Source organism: Meriones unguiculatus, chromosome 1, assembly GCF_030254825.1.
Source record: "Meriones unguiculatus strain TT.TT164.6M chromosome 1, Bangor_MerUng_6.1, whole genome shotgun sequence".
In the NCBI taxonomy this organism is placed as follows: Eukaryota; Metazoa; Chordata; class Mammalia; order Rodentia; family Muridae; genus Meriones; species Meriones unguiculatus.
Window position 1 is genome coordinate 144,499,669 of NC_083349.1, and position 20,125 is coordinate 144,519,793.

Genomic DNA, 20,125 nt, shown 5'->3' on the forward strand with positions numbered 1-20,125 from the left:
AGAGGGGACAGTGTTGGGAAGGGAGGCCACGACACGAGTGTTCAAACACTCGGATAATTGTGCTTCAACGTTCACAAACTAAAAACGTGCCAGCAAGGTGGCTTGTCCCGAAGCCTGATGTTCTGGGCTTGATCCTTGGCACCCGCGCACTGGCAAGAGGACTGGCTCCTACCAGCCGTCCTCTGAGTACTGACATATATGCAATTAAAATAAGTGTAACTGAGAGAGAGAAGAAAGAAGAAAGGGAGGAATGTGAAAAGCAGCCGGTCTTGGATCCAAGAATCTTAAAATTCCCACAGTTAAATAGGTGTCCGTGCTCAGCCAGCAGGAGGCAGCAAAGGCCAACAAACAGGCCACCTAGCACAAACCCCTCCACCATGCGACAACCCCTACTCCACCTGCACCCTTCCAACCCCGCCCCACGCCCTCACCCTACCATCCCCACCCCCACCCCACCACCCCACCAGCCCTTCTGGGCACTCATGGTCCACTCAGCTACCTCAGGCCAGAACCCCCAACCTTGGTCGGCCTTTGCCTGCGGCAGGCATGCTGTCACCTCCTGAACCTAGCCTTCCTGTCCCTGGAGCCCAGCCTGGATCAGGCAGCTCCCCTCCTCTCACCTCAACCTCTCCACAGTCTGCCTTCATCTCCCTGCCTAGGACCAGCCATAGCCCCAGGGACCACACCGATGGTGCCATAGGAACAGTGTTTTTAACGCTCGGGCTGGGTGTGTGGTGCACCCTCTTAATCCCAGCATTCAGGAGGCAGAAGCAGGCGGGTATCTGAGTTCAAAGCCAGCCTGGTCTACAAAGAGGGTTCCAGGACAGCCAGGGCTACACACAGAGCACCCCTGTACATAAATGTACACACACACACTTCCTACAGCCCATAAGTTTGAATCTTGGGGGACTTTTGCCTCCCCTTTTAGTATTCTTTATCCCTTTCCCACACTTTGTGATCCACAGGACTGAGCTTCCTTCTCAACCTGGGGTTGTCCTCTCCCTCTGCCTGGAAGAATGTGAACAAATAAAAAGGAGAAAGACACGAAGTGTGACAGTTTGGGCCCACGTCAGGTGTCAGTGAGGATGGGATTCCAGGGAGGTGGCTTGACCCAGTTAGCTGGGGCTGGGGGTTTGGAAGCCTCAGGGTCTTCCCATCAGGGCTGCCTGGGTCAGGCCTGTGACGCCCCCAGGACACTGCTTCTAAGAAATAGTGGCTCCTTGTTTGACAAATGAGGAAGTGGCCCTGGGGAAGAAAGCGGACAGGGCTCTGACCCAGAGTCCACATGATTCATGGGGAAAACCTTCTGTTGGAAGCCAGCTCTGCGGGTGAAAGGGCCTGGGCCTGCTCAGCAGGGTCACAGGGTCGCCGAGTGTAGACTGGTGAGCAGAGTGCACATGCCCCCCAGCTCAGCAGCTTCCATGGACTCCCAAGTGTGCCAGGGGCAATGTGCAGGCCTCTGTGGGGACAACAGGGCTCAAGCAGAGATGGAGGTGGCCCTAGGCTGGAGAGCGTGTCCACGGTGGGGTGGGCATCTTTGAAGACTCCATCTGTAAAAGTCTGCGGCTCCAGGACTGGGCCACCCTAGCCCTTTGACTGAGATGTTCTAGTTTTCCTTCCAGCTGGTTTACGAAAACACCGTGAGCCCGGCGCAGTAGCGCACACTTGTAATCTTAGCACTCTGAGAGGCAGAGGCAGAGGCAGGCAGATCTCTCTAAGTTCGAGGCCAGCCTGCTCTACAAAATTAGTCCAGGAGAGCCAAGGCTACACAGAGAAACCCTACAAGAAAGAAAGAAAGAAAGAAAGAAAAAGAAAGAAAGAAAGAAAAGAAAAGAAGAAAGAGGAAAGTAAGAAGGAAAGGAAGGAAGGAAGAAAGGATAGAAAAAGAAAGGAAAGAAAAGAAAGCAGCTTTGGTAACAAAGTACTTGTGCCTGGCTCACGATGCCAGGGCACAGGCTACCGGGGCAGGGAAGTAAAGGCAGGGACTGAAAACAGCTGATCACTGTGAAGAAGAGAGAAATGAATGCACCGTTAATGTTCAGGTGCTTTCTCTCTCTCTCTCTCTCTCTTTCTCTCTCTCTCCCTTTCTTACCCCCCACCCCCTGGTATCTCACTATGTGGCCCTGGCTGTCCTGAAACTCTGTAGACCAGGCTGGCCTCAAACTCACAGAGATCCTCTTGCCTCTTCCTCCCTCCCTGGAGCTAGGATCAGAGGCGTGGGCCACCAAGGCTGGCTTGATTTCTTTTCCTGCAGTTCAAAGCCCCAGACTAGGAAATGCAGGAGGTCTTCCCACATCCATGAACCCAGTCAAGACATTTCCCCACAGACACATGGGGCCAAGCTGCCCTTGTTCCCTCACTGAGACTCTCTTGAAGGTGTATAAAGCTAAGGATTAGAACTGACCACCAGGATGGAGGAGTCTAGGCAGTTCTCTGCCTCCGAGGCTGGCCCACAAGTCCAGCCTTCCTTGTTTGGAATGAGTCTCCCCCACTCTCCCCGGGTCCCAAACCATGGGTTCCACCAACTGTACCCAATCTATGCATGAGGGGCTGGGAGGCGCTCCAGAGTTGGGATCTCCACACCTCCTTAGCAGCTGGGCTTGGTCCTCTGTGCCCCCACAACCCCAGTGCGGAGGGAGGCAGAGGCGAGGGTGGCTGGGACTCAGCGGCTGCCCGTGAGCTCTGGGTTCAGACCCTGAGTAGGCGGAGTGGGAAAACCAGGTCTCCCTCTAGGCGGTGAGACACACGTGCACCTGCACAGTGCATGCAGGATGAAATGTTTAAGGTAGGGAGTGGCTCATTGGAGAACCTGCTTGCTTTTCAAGGCATGAGGACCTGAGCTGAGGTGCCTGACATGTATGTAAAGAGCCAACTGTGGCACATTTGCCTGTAACCCCAGGGCTGAGCAGATGAGGGGGTGAGGCGGGTGATTCCTGAAGCTCACCAGCCAGCCTGCCAGCCAACTTCATGGAAGTGGTGGGCTCCAGGTTCTGCGAAAGACTGTTGAGAGAGAGGGAGAGCAAGAGGGAGGAGGAGGAGGGAAGGAAGGGAGGGAGGGATAGGGAGGGAGGGAGGGAGGAAGGAAGGAAGGAAGGAAGGAAGGAAGGAAGGAAGGAAGGAAGGAAGAAGAAGGAGAAAGACAAGAAGAGAAAAAAAGTAGGCTGGGTGTAGCCATGGCACCTTTGACCCCCAGCCCTTCGGAGATGAAGACAGGTTGATCTTGGTAAGTTTGGGGCCAGCCTGAGCTACATAAAGAGTTCCAGGTCAAGCAGGGCTGCGTAGTGCAACCCTTTCTCAAAAAAATAAAGGAAAGGAAAGGAAAAGGAAGTGGCTGGAGATGGAGTTGCATGGCACCGTGCTTTGCCTAGTCCACAGGAGTCGCTGGGTCCAATTCCCAGTGCCACAAAATTCCCAACAGCCACGTGGGGCTGGAGAGAGGGCTCAGGTCCGATTGCCAGCACCCACGTGGTGGCTCACGACCATCTGTAACGCCAATCCTTGGGGGTCCAAATCCTCTCCTGGCTCTGTCAGGCAGTGCACAGGTGCAGTGCACATACACACAGGCAAGCTAACCATAACACACATGCGACAAAAATGCAGGTCGACTGGACGACACCTGACAGACACCCACCTCCGGCTCACATGTGTATGTACTTGTGTGCATGTGTGCACACACGCACACACTGTCTCTGATGAACATTCGTGGGCTTTTTCTCGCTGTGTGGCGTGACAGCCTTTGGTATGCTGGGTTGTGCGTAGCTGAAACCACGGAGGAGGCTGTGGGGGGTCTTGGGCCAACGCTTTATCAACAACATTAGCATTCGGGCTTCAGGTAACCATGGGATTGATTCCAGACCCAATCCCAGAGGCACCCCAGGACCCTCTGTGCGAAATTGCAGTGAGCTGTGCCGGGCACAGGAGGGACACAGTGGTAACCTTCTATTTGGGATAAATATGTTCTTTTTCCATAATAAAAGGTTTTTTTTTTGTTTGGTTGGTTGGTTGGGTTTTTTTTAGGTTCCATGTTTGAAATGCCACATATGTTTGGGTTCCCTTGGAGGCCAGAAGAGGCTATCACATCCCCTGGAATTGGAGTTACGGGTGGTTGTGAGCTGCCTGATGTGAGTTTGGGACCTGAACTCGGGTCCTCTGCAAGAGCAGCCAGTGCTCTTAGCTGCTGAGCCGCCTCTCCAGCCCCGTGATAACGTCTTTAAGTTCGGTGATGGTGCACAGCTGTGACTCCACAATGGAGGGGTGGGGCTAAGACTCGGTCCTCAAACAAGAGTGAAAGGCCTCACAAGCTCACTCCCACCCCAGGACCTTTGCATCTACTGTACCATGCATTGAAAAACACACTCTCCCCCTTATATCTGCAGGCTCCATCTCACCTCACTGAGCTCAAGGCTTGCTTCCTCAGGCGCTCACTGACCCCCATCGCTAAAAGAATGACCTGTGTCCTCCCTATCTTCCTGACCCATTTTATCTTCTGCCTTACATTGTTATGACACCAGTCTTTCTCTGATACTATAGTGGGGGATTTTTTAAAAATTATTGCTCATTTTTTTTTCCCCAATAAGATTTAGCCACATTAGAGAACAGCACTGTCTGTTGTCCGTGTCCCCAGTGGTTTGGTGTGGAGTCAGAGCTCAGTAAATATTTGCTAGGTGATTAAATGACCTGGAAACCCCCCGAGCAAGAAGAAGAGGAGTGGGAAGGAGCCAAAGGGTGGGGATGAGAGCCTGTTTCTCCAACCTACCTGTTCATCTAGCTGAGAGCAGGAGTGCTTGTGTGTGCATGCATGCATGATGTGTGTGTGTGTCTGTCTGTCTGTCTGTCGGTCGGTCTGTGTTTTAATGTGGATGGAATATAGGGTTTTGCATGTGTTAACCAAGTGCTCTATCACTGAGCCACCCCCCCCCCTCAGCCCCTCACTGGGGGATTCTAGGCAGGGACTCTATCACTGATCAACACCTCCAGCCCCTCACTGGAGGATTCTAGACAGGGGCTCTACCACTGAGCCACACCCCAGCCCCTCACTGGGGATTCTAGACAGGGGCTCTACTACTGAGCCACACCCCAGCCCCTCACTGGGGGATTCTAGGCAGGGGCTCTACTACTGAATTATTTTTCTGCACCTCTTTTACTTTTTATTTTGAAACAAGATTTTACTTAATTGTTCAGGCTGGCCTGCAGCATATTCAATCTCTGCCTCAATCTCCCAAATAACTGGGATGACAGGTCTATACCACCAGGCCTGACTGCACCATCCTGTGTGTAGGGTGAGGAATGAAGGGGATTTGGAGTCCTTTAAACAACCTAACAAGCTCCCTGGCCCAGGTGGGACTTTTGAGATTTTTCTTCCTGCCCTTCTTGGGAAGCCACCCCCCAGGTCAGGTTTAGCAGATTTTTGCCCTGCCCTGTGTTCTCAGCTTCCCTAGATGACAAGGCGGGGAAGGGCTTTCACTAGCTTTGCTGGAACAAGGGTTCTGCTGTCCTGACCCACTCCAGCTTTCCAGAAGATGGATCAGGAGTAGGCAGACGGGAGCCACTTCCAGCCTTGAGCTCCCTGGGGAACTGGTGAGCTGGCAGATTAGATAAGAGGGCTAGGGAGGGGGAGCCCCAAAAACAAGGTCACAGAACTATGTCCTCAAATGGCCTGCAAGCAAAACATTGGCCTGTTTGTATATATTTTGCTATTTTAATTTGCCTTTAAGGATGCATTTTTTTTCATTGGTTTTGTTGATCTTAAATTTTGTTACATTTTCTCTTTTGGGGGAGGGCACAAGCCCACACCTTGGCACAGGTGTGGAGGTCATTTGTAGGAGTCAGTTCTCTCCTTTCACAGCAATGGAGCTGAGGTCACCAGGCAGCCAAGGTGAGAGGCCAACTCACTGGCCCTGTTTCTGGGTTTTTGTTTTTTGGTTGTTTTTGTTTGGAGGCAGAGAATCGCCATGTAACTCAGGCTGGCTTTGAACTGGCAGCAATCCTCCTGCTTCATCTTCCCTAGTGCTGAGATTACAGGTGCGTGCTGTACCAGGCTCCTCCAGCATCCTAAGGCAACGGTCCTGGGCCTCCTTTACCTTGTAGGATTTGGGGGTGGGACCAGAGAGCAGTCCCAACTCCTTTGGAAAGTGCGGCAGGAACACTGGCTCACATCCAAGGCCAGCCTGAACCATAGAGCAAGGCCCCGTCTCAGGAAAAAAAAAAAAAAAAATGGGCCATTGTGGTGGCTATTGTCTTTGATCCCAGCACTCCAGAGGTGGAGGCAGGTGAATCTCTGTGAGTTCCAGGCTAGCCTGCTCTACAGAGCCTTGGTTACACAGTGAGACACCATCTAAAGAAAAGAAGACTGAAACTGAATCAGGAACTCTGATCAGTTTAATTAAGTACTCGCCTAGCACAAAACCCCGTGCTTGAGCTTCAGCACGAGGTAAACCAGGTAAAAACACCCCAGGTGTGTGCTGTACTCCCAGCATTCAAGAGGTTGGGGGGGGGGCTGCTAGAGGCAGCTGGGAGCCGCCCTTCAGTCCACAGGAAGTTCCAGGCAACCTGGGTTGCAAAGGCTTTATTCAAAAATAAAAATTCTAAAAGCATGATCTATCTCCTTCTAAAGTCGCATTCTAGGCCATCTGTTTGTGCCGACTCTTCAGCCGGAAGTCGAGCTGCCGGTCTGTTCCCTTCAGACTGGGACCCCAGTGTCCTGGACAGTGTTTCCACACAGACAAGGCTCATCCAGTGTGTCAAAGGGGAGTGACCGATGTACCCTCCAGCCCCTACACCTTAACTGCTCAGCCTGAAGTAGCGCAGGTGCACCAGGTCTGACCTCGGAAGAGTCAGGAGTCGAGGTCTTGGCCTAAGGCTAGGACACGCAGCCCGTGGGCCCAAAGCCTAGGGAGTACCAGAGCAACTGCAGCTTTTGCTTAGACACACAGGGCTCTCACAGGGCTGGGGGTGCTGAGTCTGCTGGGAGGGTGCCTTGCCAGCGTGCTGGAAGCCATTGGGTGGATTTCCAGCCTTGAAAAAAACCACCTGTAATCCCAGCACTCAGAAGAGGGGGGAGAAGGTCAAGGTCATCCTCAGCTACATAGTGAGTCAAGGCCATCCTGGGCTACACAGATATCTCAAAAACCATGAAAGGTTCCTATTAGAGGAACATCAGGGACAGAGAAGGGAGGACGGGGCAGGGAGGAGGGAGGAGGATGGAGATGGCAAAGACAGTGGACAGAGAAGGGTCATGTAATGCCTTGGGGACCGGGAGCCATGACACAGGTTGGGGACAAACAATAGGTCTGCCCAGAAACCTGGACCTCCCTGGAGACTCACAGCTCCGAGTCATCCACACCTGGTGTCAGCTTCCACAGGCACTCTGAACTACACAGTGCTGGGGACACTGTGGGGACACAGGGAGGGGAGAGACACAGCCCTCAACAGTGAGAAACGAGGGTGTCCACGGCTTGGAAAGGCGGGGAGCTGGGGTCATCCCAGGAGGGATGGACAGACGGAGTGAAGGACAGATCGGGAGAGCATTACGTGAGGATGGACACACAGGGCCTCGTGGCTACTGAGAGGATTCTGTATTCTGCAGAGGGCAGTAGGCAGCCTTTGTGCTAGTGGACTAAGAAAAGCGTGAGGACTGAGACCCGGGTCCTTCCCCTCTCAGGGGGCAGTGTGGCCTTTTCCTGGGTAAGAGCTGAGGCAGGAGCAGGTCTGGGAAGATACTAAGGTCAGTTTGGGACAAGTTGAGTCAGAGGCGCCGCCAGAGACATTGGGAACCATTCTGAATAACAATGGGATTCAGTCCCAGGACTCAGGTGACTGTGGAAGCAGGGCCAGGCAGGGAGAGCGGGGTAAGATAAGGTCACAGTTGAAGGGGAAAGAGGGGGCGGCGCAGCCTCCACCCTCCCCAAGCCTTCTCCCCCTCTAGACTGCCCAGCCCTTTTGAGGGCAGCCCAGGACACAGGGCAGGAGGAAAGAGGACAGCAGAGTTGCAGCTAGGTCCCCTGCCCTGAGGCAGGTTGCAGTTCGCCACATGCTTCCTGCAGACTCTAAGGCGGCCACATGGACATCCTCCCTCTGCCTCCTTGCACGGGGCAAACCCCTTCCAGGCTCCGCTTTGCCATTTAAATGAGGGGTTTTGTTTTGTTGTCTGTCTTTAGACAGGGTCTCACTATGTGCCCCAGGCCAGCCTGGAACTCACAGAGATTCCCCTGCCTCAGTACACCCTCAAGCCCTACCTTGGAGCTTTTCTGTTGTTTGGAGACAGGGTCTCCTGTAGCTCAGGCTGGCCTGAAACTCACTAGGTGGCTGAGGACGGCTTCTGACCCTCCTGCCTCCATCTCCTGAGTGCTGGGACAACAGGCAGGGGCCACCACACCTGGGTTGTGATATGGCGCTGGGGATTGAGCCAGGGCTTCATGAATGCTAGACAACCCTGGTCACAGAGCTTCAAGTCCGGGACAGTCAGGGCAGTTATTCAAGAAAATGAGCAGGCAAGCAAGCGAGAGAGGGGCGAATAAGAAAAAGGTTGAGGAGATGGCTCAGCCGGTAAAGACACTTACCGCCTGGCCTGATGGGCTGAGTTCCGTTCCGGGAACCCACACGATGGTGGAAGAGACCCGACTTCTGCAGGTTGCCCTCTGACCTCAGCAGGCCGATTGTGGCAGGAGCACCTCAGGAGCCTCCCCTCGCCAAGAAACAAAGCGTGATAAATACAAGAAAATAAGATGGTGTGGCTGCCCTCACCTTTAATCCCAGCACTTGGGAGGCAGAGACAGGTGGATCTCTGTGACTACAAGGCCAGCCTGGTCTACAGAGAGAGTTCCAGGGCAGACAGGGCTTCCTAGAAAGAACTCAACTCAAAAATAAATGAGAGAAAGAAAGAAAGAGAGAGAGAGAGAGAGAGAGAGAGAGAGAGAGAGAAGAAAGAAAGAAAGAAAGAAAGAAAGAAAGAAAGAAAGAAAGAAAGAAAAAGAAAAGTTAAGCCAGATGTGGTGGTTTACATCTGTAATTCCAGCTCTCAGGGGCCTATGGTGGGAGCTTCATGAGTCAAGCTTTGTCTGGGTTGTGGGATGAGCTGTGGGCCATCCTGAACTACATAGTGAGGCCTCCTGTCACAGAAGAGTGCAGGGCTCAGTGGTTAAATGGGCGGCCTGCTCTTGCAGAGGACCTGGGTTCAGTTCCCAGCACCCACCCTGGGAGGCTCACGGACACCTGTAACTCCAGAGCACCCATTAGCTCAGCCCTTCACGGGCACCTGCACGCTGTGCAGAGCACCAGACAGAGACATCACATGATTAAGAAATTAAAATGACTGGTTTTTCAAAAAAGGGAAGAAATACCAGTAAGGTGGCTGGGTGGGTAAAGCCACTTGCTGCCAAGCCTGATGACCTGAGTTTGCTCCCTGGGAGCCACAGATAGAAGAGAGGGGATCCCCAAAAGTAGCCTCTGGCCTCCACAGGCCTGTGACGACACACGTCACCCGCCTCACATGACAAGAGGAGAGAAGAGGAAAGGAAAGAAAACAGATGGAAGGACAGAGCTTGGCTCAAGGGGTAGAGTGCTTGCTGAGAGTTCACGAGCTTCGTTCCCCAGCACCGCATACACTAGCTATGGTGGCAAACACCCATAACCCCAACATTCAGGAGGCATAGGTGGGAAATTCAGGCATTCAAGGCCATCCTTGGCTGCACAATAAGTTCAAATCAAGCCTGGCAACTGTTTCAATAAAAGAAAAAAAGTCTTCTTTTATTCCCTCTTGATTTTTTGAGACAGGGTCTCATGTGTGGCCCGGGCCATTCTCCTAATGGCCCGGTAAAGTTGAGGTAAAGTCTCCTATAGCCCACATTGGCCTCACACTTACTTTGTAGTTTAGGCTGACCTTGAACATCTATGTAGCTGAGGATGACTTTGAACTCAGGACTCTCCTGCCTCTACGACCCACGCAGGTGAGAGGCTTAAAGATGGCCACCCCACAGAGTCATTGAGCTGTCCACTGTGGTCACACTGGTCACTCCCTGCAGGGCTAAGGCTGGAGGAGCAGACGTCTCCATCAGCCACCCTTTGGTGATCACCGCGCTGCCGGGAGACAGCAGCATGGTGGTCAGGAGCTGCCTCAGAAGCCTCCCGAATCCCTCCCCCTCCTTCTGGTGACCTGCTTCTCCTCTCTGTACCAAATCTGGGCCTTTGGCACCAAGTGGGTTAGGCAGCTGCCCCAGGAGGCCTGGCCAGGTCATGGCCCCTGGCCGGTGCCTGCCACACCCATCCTAATGCCCAAACAGGGCCCCAGATCTGTGTGACCCGATCCCTCCAAATTCCGGTGATCCGCCCCGGTTCCAAATTGCCGAGCAATCCCGGGACCAGTGGCAGACTGAGCCTCAACCAGGAAGGGCCTCTGAGCCACTGGGACACCATCACCACCGACCATATCGGACATCGGCCGGGGTGAAAGATGGCATTGGCCCCATGCAGCTGGCTCTTCCTCAGTGGTGAGCAAGAAGGGGTCCCCCAGCTCCTCAGCCTACTCCCTGCACCTTCCAAGGGCCTCAAGCTAGAGAGAGAAAGCCCGGCCCTGGAGAGAAAAGGCTTGAGTCAGAAGCTGGACATGTGCAAGTTTGCTTCCCTCTGGGGAAGTCTGCTCTTGAGGGGAGGCCTGTAGGGCGGTCTGGAGACTGCCACTAAGAGAGGCTACCAGGCTGTGCTTTAGAGGGCCCCACAGCCAGAGCAAAGCAAGCTGCAGAACCGGCTAGTGCCAGGGCATCCAGACTCTTGTTTGGGTTTGGTTTGGGGGGTGGGGGTGGGGAGTTGAGGTAAAGTCTCCTATAGCCCACGTTGGCCTCACACTTACTTTGTAGTTGAGGCTGACCTTGAACATCTGATCCTCCTGTCTCCACTTCCCTAGTGCTGGGATTACAGGTCTCTGCCATCATGCCAAGTTTATGAGGTGCTGCAAGGGTTTGAACCTGGGGCTTCGTGCACCCTGCAAACGGAGGTATATCCTCGGTACCCTTATGTTGTCTTTCATTTTTGAAACAGGGTCTCACTATTACCCTGGCTAACCTGGAACTCTCTCTCTTTAAACCAGGCTAGCCTTGAACTCACAGAGACCGGCCAGCCTCTGCCTCCTGCTCCTGGGCTCAGAGGCATGTGCCACCACATCCAGCTCTGTGAAGGCTTTTGCTGTTGTTGAGGCAGGGTCTTATTCTATAGCACAGGTTGGCCTCAAATTTGAGAAAACCCCCATGCCTCGGCCTCCTGAGTGTGACTACGGGGCTTGGATTTTGCTGCCTTGCTCTCAGCGCCCATTTCCTTAGCTGTATGAAAGTGGGTACGGCTGGCAGGATCAGCCAAAGGTACTTAGAAGCAGGAGTGATAGCATCTACTGTTTATCTGCTTTCTGCTTGTTAGCAACCAACCAGAGAGGGACGGTCCCTTGTGGGCTGACTTCCTAGAGAGGAAAGGCAGGGTTGAAGAGGTGACTTTCTGGCCAGGGTCTCACAACACCACCTGGCAGAGCTTTGTCCTAACCTCAGAACCTGCCAAGACCACCCACATTCTTTCAACCAGGAAGGGACTGAAAACCAGGCCAAGCCTGCAAGTGTGCGTAACGTGAGAAATGCCAGGGCTAAGGCTTCTGCCACGAAAGGCTGAAAAGGAGGCAGCCGTGACCAGCTCTGCGGGTTGGGAGTTCTGTGGAGAAGAAAGGGGTGGAGGAGCTGGGAATGCTGATGGTTTGGTAAAGCACTGGGTTTGACCCCCAGCACTGCATCAGCAGGGTGTGGTGGTATGTGCCCAGGGTCTCAGCACTCTGGAGGTGAAGACGGGGAGATCAGAAGTTCAAGGTCATCCTCAGCTCTATGTCAAGCTTGAAGCCATCATGGAGATCCATACCAGAGATCCTGGGCAGGGGAGAGACTAAAGAAAAGGTGGGGAAGGAAAGAGAAAGGGAAGGAGAGACGCCACAGATCCCTGCTCTCTATCTGGTGGCCCTTGGGCACACAGAGAGAGCACCCTTGGCTGGGGTAAAAAGACTTAGCCAGGCCCAGATGTTAGCACAAGGTCACAAACTCAGCTGGCTACGTGAGCAAAGCATCCTGAGTCTCAGCCCGGTGCCTCTCATGGAAAACGTTCTGGCCCCACCTTGCTCTGCAGAGCGCTGGCTACGCAAGGTGTCCAGCCAGGTGGCACAGGACGGAGATTCTCTTTTCTATCAACTTTGAGAAAATGGAGGTATGCTCAGAAAGAGGCACACTCTATGCACAGCTGTGCAGACGGGATCTATGCGCGCTCAGGTGACAAAGCCTGGCTTGCTGGGACATGCCTGCCAATCCCAGCACTTTCCAGGAGGATCAGGAGTTCCAGGCAAGCCCTCTCCATTATATAGGAAGGCTCAGACTCCACTCCCTGCTCAAAATTAGGTGACTAAGATGTTGAGGGCCAGAGAGCTATAGGTTGGAACTGGGAGTCAACAGCAGGGTATTTGCCTAGAATCCCCCAGTGAGGGTGTGGCTCAGTGGTAGAGCCCCTGCCTAGAATCCCGCAGTGAGGGGCTGGGGTGTGGCTCAGTGGTAGAGCCCCTGCCTAGAATCCCCCAGTGAGGGGCTGGGGACATGTCTAGCATGGATGAGGTTCTGGGTTTTATCCCAGGGCAAAGCATGAGTATGGGAGCTTTTGTCTGACTTGTAGACACTGAATTCAGTCCTACCCCATCCAACCCGCTCCTTCTGTTCTCTCTCAGCCTGGATTCTGAACACAGGGGCTGAGATCTCCATCACCCCCGAGCCTGCACAGCCCACAGAGGGGGACAACGTCACCTTGGTGGTCCACGGGCTCTCGGGGGAACTGCTTGCCTACAGCTGGTACGCGGGGCCTACCATCAGCCTAACCTTCCTGGTGGCCAGTTACATCGTCAGCACTGGGGACGAGACCCCGGGACCCGCCCACACAGGCCGGGAGGCTGTGCGCCCTGATGGCAGCCTCCAGATCCACGGCGCCCTGCGGGGGCACACGGGCACCTACATCCTTCAGACTCTCAACAGGCAGCTGCAGACGGAGGTGGGCTACGGACACCTGCGGGTCTACGGTGAGCCAGCCTCCTCCTCACCCCTCCTTCGAGGCCCCAAAGAAAAAAACATTCGTTCTTTAAAATCGCATTTATTTACTGCGCGCGCGCGCGCGCGTGTGCGTGCGTGCGTGTGTGTGTGTGTGTGTGTGTGTGTGTGAGAAGCATGTGTGCGCACGGGCGTGCATACATGACACAGCATTCGTGTGGAACGCAGAAAACAGCTTTGGTGAGTCAGTGCTTTTCCTTCCACGGTGTAGAACCCAGGGATCGAACTCTGGTCAACAGGTTCGGTGACAAGAGCTTTCACCCACTGAGCCATCTTGCCAGCCCCTAAGAATGCTTTTAAAATAGGGTGTGGGGTGCCTAAAATGACGCTGAAATGCTCACCTTCTCCATTCCGGCTTCTGTCTTCTAAAGCCATTCTTTGTCACTATGGCTGGGGGTGCAGAGGCGCGGCCTGGTGGTGCTCCTTGCCCCGGGGACAGGAGGTGCCCCTCCCCTCCCCCTCTGTCTTCCGCTCCCCACACAGAGATCCTGGCCCCTCCCACGGTCGTGGCCAACGGCACGGCGCTGGTGGAGCGGAGGGACACCCTTCGCCTCGTGTGCAGCAGCCCCAGCCCCGCGGAGGTGCGCTGGTTCTTCAATGGGGACGCGCTGCCGGTGGCCGTCCGCCTGGGCCTGTCCCCCGACGGCAGGGTGCTGACCCGGCACGGCGTCCGCAGGGAGGAGGCAGGCGCCTACCAGTGCGAGGTGTGGAACCCCGTCAGCGTCAGCCGCAGCGAGCCCCTGAACTTGACCGTATACTGTGAGTCTTCCCAGGCACCCCGTATCTCACAGGTGGGGGACCTGAGGCCAAGGCTTACACAGTCACACAGCCTGCAGACTGGGGAGTAAGGGTTCCGCTTAGACATCCTTGACTGGTCATTTCATGCGGTGCCGAGTGCGGCTGCTAATGTCAGGTGGATGCGGGACTCCTAGGTGAGCGAGAGAACACGCGTCTGTCACCCCAGGCAGCCAGAGGTGGGGAGGAGGTGAGGCCAGCCCGGGGCTCTTGTCCAAGCTCCATCCGCAGCACCACAGAGCGGCTCACGTTAGGGTTCTCCATGACCCGGGCACTAAGCAATGACTGGAGCGCCAAGGCCATGGTGGGGTGCCCCTTTAATCCAGGAGGCGGAGGCAGAAGATTGCTGTGAGTTCAAGACCAGTCAGGGCTACCAAATGAAGCTCTGTGTGGGGGAAAAAAAAAACGAAATCGGGCTGGTGTACAAAAGTTAAAGCCCTAGGATCCTGCAGCCAGAGGACTCCAGACGCTGGAAAGTTCTGAGCCAGAGGCAAGGATCTGGAGTTAGGCTACGAGGCCTACAAGTACACCAGCTGAAACAGTAATCCTAGGATCCAGTTCCCACCTCAGAATCTGGAATCTCAGACACACAGGTTTATAGAGCCTGAGAATCCTAGGAGCATAGCTTCATCTTCTTTTTTCTTTTGTTTTCTGTTGTTATTTTTCAAGACAGGGTTTTTCCGTATAGTCCTGGCTGTCCTGGAACTCGCTTTGTAGACCAGGCTGGCCTCAAACTCAGAGATCCACCTGCCTCTACCTCCAGAGTGCTGGGAATAAAGGCAACTTCACACACTGTTTTTCATCAAACAAAACAAAACAAACAAACAAAACCCAAAACAACAACAAAACCGAGTTCTTGTGGGAGGGAAGTGAGCCTCAAGATTGAGAGTGTTAGAAATCAAGGTGTGATTAGGAAAGGCTCAAGGTCTTTTCTCCCAGTTCTCAGCCCTGCCAAGCCCAGGGACAGGAAACCTGGGGTGCATGCCTCTGTCCTCCCCCCCCCAGCCCTGGCTTTCCTGCCTCTGCCCCAACCCCTGACCCATCCAGCCCTGGCCTTCCTGCGTCTCTCCCTCCTGCCCTACAGTTGGCCCTGAAAGAGTGGCTATCCTCCAAGATTCCACCACCCGCACGGGCTGCACTATTAAAGTGGACTTCAACACATCCCTTACCCTATGGTGTGTGTCCCGGTCCTGCCCTGAGCCAGAGTATGTGTGGGCCCTCAATGGGAAGGCCTTGAAGAATGGTCAGGATCACCTGAACATCAGCAGCATGACTGGGGCCCATGAGGGTACATACACATGCATCGCTAAGAACTCCAAGACTCTGCTGTCCGGCTCTGCCTCAGTGGTGGTCAAGCTGTCTGGTGAGTCAGCCCCGCCCTGATGGCCGCCTGCTCTCCACAGAGGCCCAGCTGGCCCTTGCTCACTGGGCCGCCACTTCCCCAGAAGATAAGCGGATTCCCAGCACGTTCATCGGCCAGCTGTGACATGGTGTCCCCCTCTTGCCTAGGTGCCCTGAGGTTAGACCCCTCCTGTGGGGTGGCAGAGTGGGGCACCAGGGTCCATGTCCTCTCATGTAATTACCCTGGTTAGTAGAAAGGCACCAGCTGCTGAGAGCCCTGCCCAACTCAGGACACACAGGCCTGAACCTCTTAGTCTGGACGGGACGGGGCATTTGAGAGTGCCCATGTGTAGGGGCCCTGCATGAGCACACACACACGAGCACGCAGGGACAGCATGGAGAGGCACAGCAGAGGCATCCCCCTTCACATCTCTATTCTGGAGGTGGGGGTGGGGGTGGGCACCTTAGAGACGGTGCTCGTGCGCCAAGGATGGCGGCTTTGAACATGGCGTCCTCATATTACAGCAGGTGTGGAAGGGCTCACCTGTAATCACAGCATTTGAGAGGTGGAGGCAGGAGTTCTAGGCCGTCAGGGGTTCAAGGCTATCCCGGGCTACACAGACAGCTCAGGATCAGCCTATGCTACACGAGACCTGTCTCAAAACAAACCGGTGACAACAAAAGGCCTCATTAACCCTACCTGGGTTTCTTCTCAAGCGGCCATTGTCCCTTGGGGACAGTGGGAATCGTCCTCCCCCTCCTCCCTCCCTTCTTCCTCCACTAACAGGCTGGGTCTCATGCAAAGGGTGGGGACGGACCCTCTTTCACGCAGAGCAAAGATGGCTGTCCCAAAGGTAAGTGTGCCTCCTGTCCTACCTGTGAGGGATCTTGGCTGGAGACAGGGTGGACCAGATGATCTCAGGGCCAACACAGGTGTTGTCCCGGGTCTGCAGGTATGTGCAGGGTGTACCTAGAGCAGCACCCCAAAACTGCTAACCCCCAAGCCGCCAGAAATCCTGAGGCAGGTGCTGGCATTGAGACAGAACAAAAAGACACGGCTGCTACCCAACCTGGGAAACAAGCTGATCTGATGGAGGAGGCATGGTCTTTCTCTGGCCTCAAAGGGGTGAAGGAAGCAGGGGAACTGCCAGTCAAAGAGAAGAGGCAGCGCCTCACCTTGTCCGGGCTCCAGGCACTGGTGGCGGAGACATGGGTCCCGCTTTGGGAATACTCCAAGTCTGAGGGGAAGTACAAGCCTTCCATTTTCTATGGAAATTTCCTGATAGAAGAGAGATGGTTATTCCCAACTTGGGAGTCTGCATCTTGACCGAATTTTCAACTCCAGTAATCCACAGTTTCTCAGCCTGATGGAGGAGACGGAGGCTCCCACCTTGTAGAGAATCTGAAACCAGTGGAATAGTCTTTCCAGCTTCTAGGGTCCCAAACTTGACTGAAAACCTAGAATTTCCCAATCTGATGGAGGAGACACAGCCCACACCTGTGTGAGAATTTTTCATGTGATGCACTCTTCCAATTTGATGGGGGGTTTGTCAACCCCATATTCTTGGGTCTGTTGCTCTCACAGAAAAGACACAGTGTGGGAAGAGACGTTCCAACCATCTGATGGAGGAGGCACCACTCCATATTCTAGGATTTCCAGTCTGATGGTGGAGGCATGGCCCCTAGAGTCTGGAATTTTCCACCCTGATGGAGGAGACATGGCCAGGCCCTCCGGGGTCTTCCAGTTTCATAGGAGGGACACCCTGCACCATCATCCAAGGCTAAGATCTAGACAGGGGAGACGCACCCCTGAGAAAGAGAGTCAGTGTGGTCACCCCAGAACTCACCCCCACCCTCTGTCTCCTCCCCAGCACCTCGTGGGGAGCACCATCGTGGGGGAGCTGGCCAAGGGAGGGGGAGGACTCCACACCGCCCCAGGGCAGACCTGGTTGACAGCGGTGGCGGCTCTCTCCCCAGCTGCAGCTGTAGCCATGATGATTGTTCCCGTACCGACTAAGCCAATGGAGGGCCAGGATGTGACCCTGACTGTCCAGGGCTATCCCAAGGACTTGCTGGTCTACGCCTGGTACCGCGGACCCGCCTCGGAGCCCAACCGGCTCCTCAGCCAGCTGCCGTCGGGGAACTGGATTGCTGGGCCCGCACACACGGGCCGGGAGGTGGGCTTCGCCAACTGCTCTCTGCTGGTGCAAAAGCTGAACCTCACGGATGCCGGACGCTACACGCTCAAGACCGTCACAGTGCAGGGCAAGACGGACACGCTGGAGGTGGAGCTACAGGTGGCCCGTGAGTGAGCGTGGGGGGCGGGGGACTCCCGGAAGCGGCCCTCTCCTCCCTCCTGTGCCTGTGGGACACGGGCACGCGCCTCTCCCATCTGACCCAAGTGTGACCCGAGTGTCCCCGTGTGGGCACTCGCCTTGCCTCTCAAACGATGGCGTCCCCCAAGGGTAGAGGGGTTTCCACCAGCCCGAGGCGTTCTTGCTCATGTAAGATGTCCATCCTGTGGATGTAGACAGAGAGAGGGGTGCCGCGTGAGGGCGGGCACCTTCCTCCTCAGGTGAGTGGAAACCGCAGGGACCCAGCCTCTTCCACACTGGGAGGTTCCACTTTCAGACACCAGAGCTCGCCTCACTCACTGGACGTGCGCGCCCTAGGGCGCAGGCCGCTAGGTGTGTCTCCTCCATCAGACAGGGTTTTCTGTTGAGAGCCGCCTCTTCCCGCCTCAAGCTGGCGGCTCCCACGGGAGAGAACCCTGTGTCTTTCATCAGGCTGAACACTGTGTCTCCTCCATCAGACTGGGGCTCCCAGAGTTGGGGCCATGTCTCTTGCGTTAGAGACAGGGATTCTGCCTCCTCCATCAGACTAGGAGCTCCCCTTCAGGGACCATGCTCTCAAAATAGCCAAAGGCCATGCCTCCTCCATCAGACTAGGAGTTCCCAGAGATCTTCAAGACCGTCATGTTGCTAGGACAGGTGCACCGGACAGGTGCTCCCAGGAGACTGGGTCTGGAGTCTTGCCTGTGGCACCAGACTAGACACTCAGAAGTCAAACTTCCAGAGCCAGGAGCAGTCCGGACCCAGCCACCAGCTGCCTGGGTTCGCGCAGGCGCACTCCTGACTGAGTCCGTGCGCCCGGGGATTGCTTTCCAGCCTCCTTGGTCACAGTCCAGCTGGAGGACCAGACTACCTTCACGCAGCACCAGACCCCAGACCATGACACAAGCTGAGCGGGGCGGGTGGGGCCCCGGGAGGCGCGGTGGGCGGGGCCGTGGGCAGGTCCTCCTGCTGACTGACAACCTCCTTGTCCCCGCCCCGTCCTCCTGCACAGTTCTGGAGTAGTGGCGGCGGCGGCAGCAGCGCAGGCGGCTGAGACCAGCTTTCGCGGCATCTCCCCGCTTCCGCCCCTGAGCCCAGGACCGCTCACCTGAAGCACGGATGCTTCCTGCGTCCATCTAGACTTAGCGCCCAGCTGTGGGAGACCTGCCCAGTCCATAAACGTCCCGTGAACGCACGTGGTTGTCAGCCTCTCCTTCCACCGCCACCAGCCGTGGCCAGGGCAGTTAGTGTTCCTTGCTGTGGTCCCCAGCCCGGAGCATGCCCAGGCCGAGCGCATGCGCACCTAGGGCTGTTTGATCCGCTCCCTCTTTGCTCTGGGACAGGGCTTGGCGCCTTTGCAGGAGCGCAGCTCACGAGGAGGTGTGTCCTGCGCCCCAAGGGGCTAAGGACCGGACCTCTCTGGGGCACTAACAGCCAGGAAGTGTGGAGCAGGGAAAGCCCCTCCTCACTCGGCAACACCTGGTGTCACCTTAGCCTAAGGCAGGATTACTTCTCCTCCGAGAATGAATGCTGTTTTCCAACACCTTCTGGATCTCATCCGTTACCTCAAGAACGCAGCCGAACACGGTGCTGCTTGTAATGCAGGCAGAGGTGGAGGCAGTAGGATCAGGAGTTCAAAATTCAAGGTATAGGCAACCAAGTTCAAGACCAGCCTGCCTGGCTTAAAGAGACCACATCTCAAAACAATTTTTAAAAGGGATAGAGCTTTAGTCTCTTTATCCCTTGATATTGTAGGAGCAGTTTACATGGATCTAGAATCCGTTGTCTAGTGCATATTTTTAAGTACCCAGAGGTCCATTGTTGAGTGACAGAGCCTTCTATCCTGCTTAGCTCAAGGATCCCAGTTTCTCAGTCACCTCAAGGAGCAAATGACAACCATCTTCCTGGTTGCAAGGGACTGTAGGAAGCATAGTCTTTCCCTTGGGTCTGCTGGTGCCTCCAAATGATGTCATCACTGGTCAGAGAGAATGGTTCCGAGGTATGAAGCTCACAGTCTGTGCTACGCTGGGTTGAAAATTCTGGACAGCTAGACAAAATGGCCTCTTCTACCTGGAGCCAGGGGAGAAGAGCCACAGCCAATTACCAGGTCCCAGAAAGCCAGGGATGCCAGCCGAGGCCGTAGAGAACCGGGCTCTGTGTGAGGGATGGACGCTTAATTAGGCCAGCAGGAGGGGTAGAGGGAGAGAGAGAGAGAGAGAGAGAGAGAGACCTCTAAAGTTTCTAGGTCAAGCTATTCTGTATCCTTAGTACAGGGAAGCTCAGGTGACCCCACGGCCAAGCTACACATTCCTCTGGGCATCTCTAGGCACCATCTCAAGCCAGCAGTCTCCTTCATTTACAGCCCGAGAGAAACCACAATCACCAGGAGATAGTAACAGTTTCTGTAGCCAGTTTGTGGTGAGGGACATTTAGCTCTGTGCTCCAAACTCACAAAGGAATAATAATGAAAATAATGTAGGTAGTTCCATTGCTGAGGAATGAACCTAGAACTTTGTGAACACTAGAAAAGCTTTCTACCACTGAGCCACA

General features: G+C 54.9%; 1 protein-coding gene across 1 annotated transcript; it reads left to right on the forward strand.

Moving 5' to 3' along the window:
• The first annotated feature begins 10,298 nt into the window (after window positions 1–10,298).
• Ceacam16 (CEA cell adhesion molecule 16, tectorial membrane component) lies at window positions 10,299–17,554 on the forward strand. The gene is made up of 5 exons (XM_021642205.1): window positions 10,299–10,484; window positions 12,734–13,078; window positions 13,590–13,865; window positions 14,986–15,264; window positions 17,220–17,554. The coding sequence occupies exons 1-5, from the start codon at window positions 10,448–10,450 to the stop codon at window positions 17,552–17,554; spliced, it is 1,272 nt and encodes a 423-aa protein (XP_021497880.1). The 5' UTR covers window positions 10,299–10,447.
• Window positions 17,555–20,125: the final 2,571 nt, after the last annotated feature.

Excerpts from the sequence above, each read along its gene's own strand:
- Ceacam16 (XM_021642205.1), top strand. The coding sequence starts at position 10,448 with ATGGCATTGGCCCCATGCAGCTGGCTCTTCCTCAGTG. Across the intron at positions 10,485-12,733 it reads CAGCTGGCTCTTCCTCAGTG|CCTGGATTCTGAACACAGGG; the intron begins GTGAGCAAGAAG and ends GTTCTCTCTCAG. Across the intron at positions 15,265-17,219 it reads AGTGGTGGTCAAGCTGTCTG|CTGCAGCTGTAGCCATGATG; the intron begins GTGAGTCAGCCC and ends CTCTCTCCCCAG.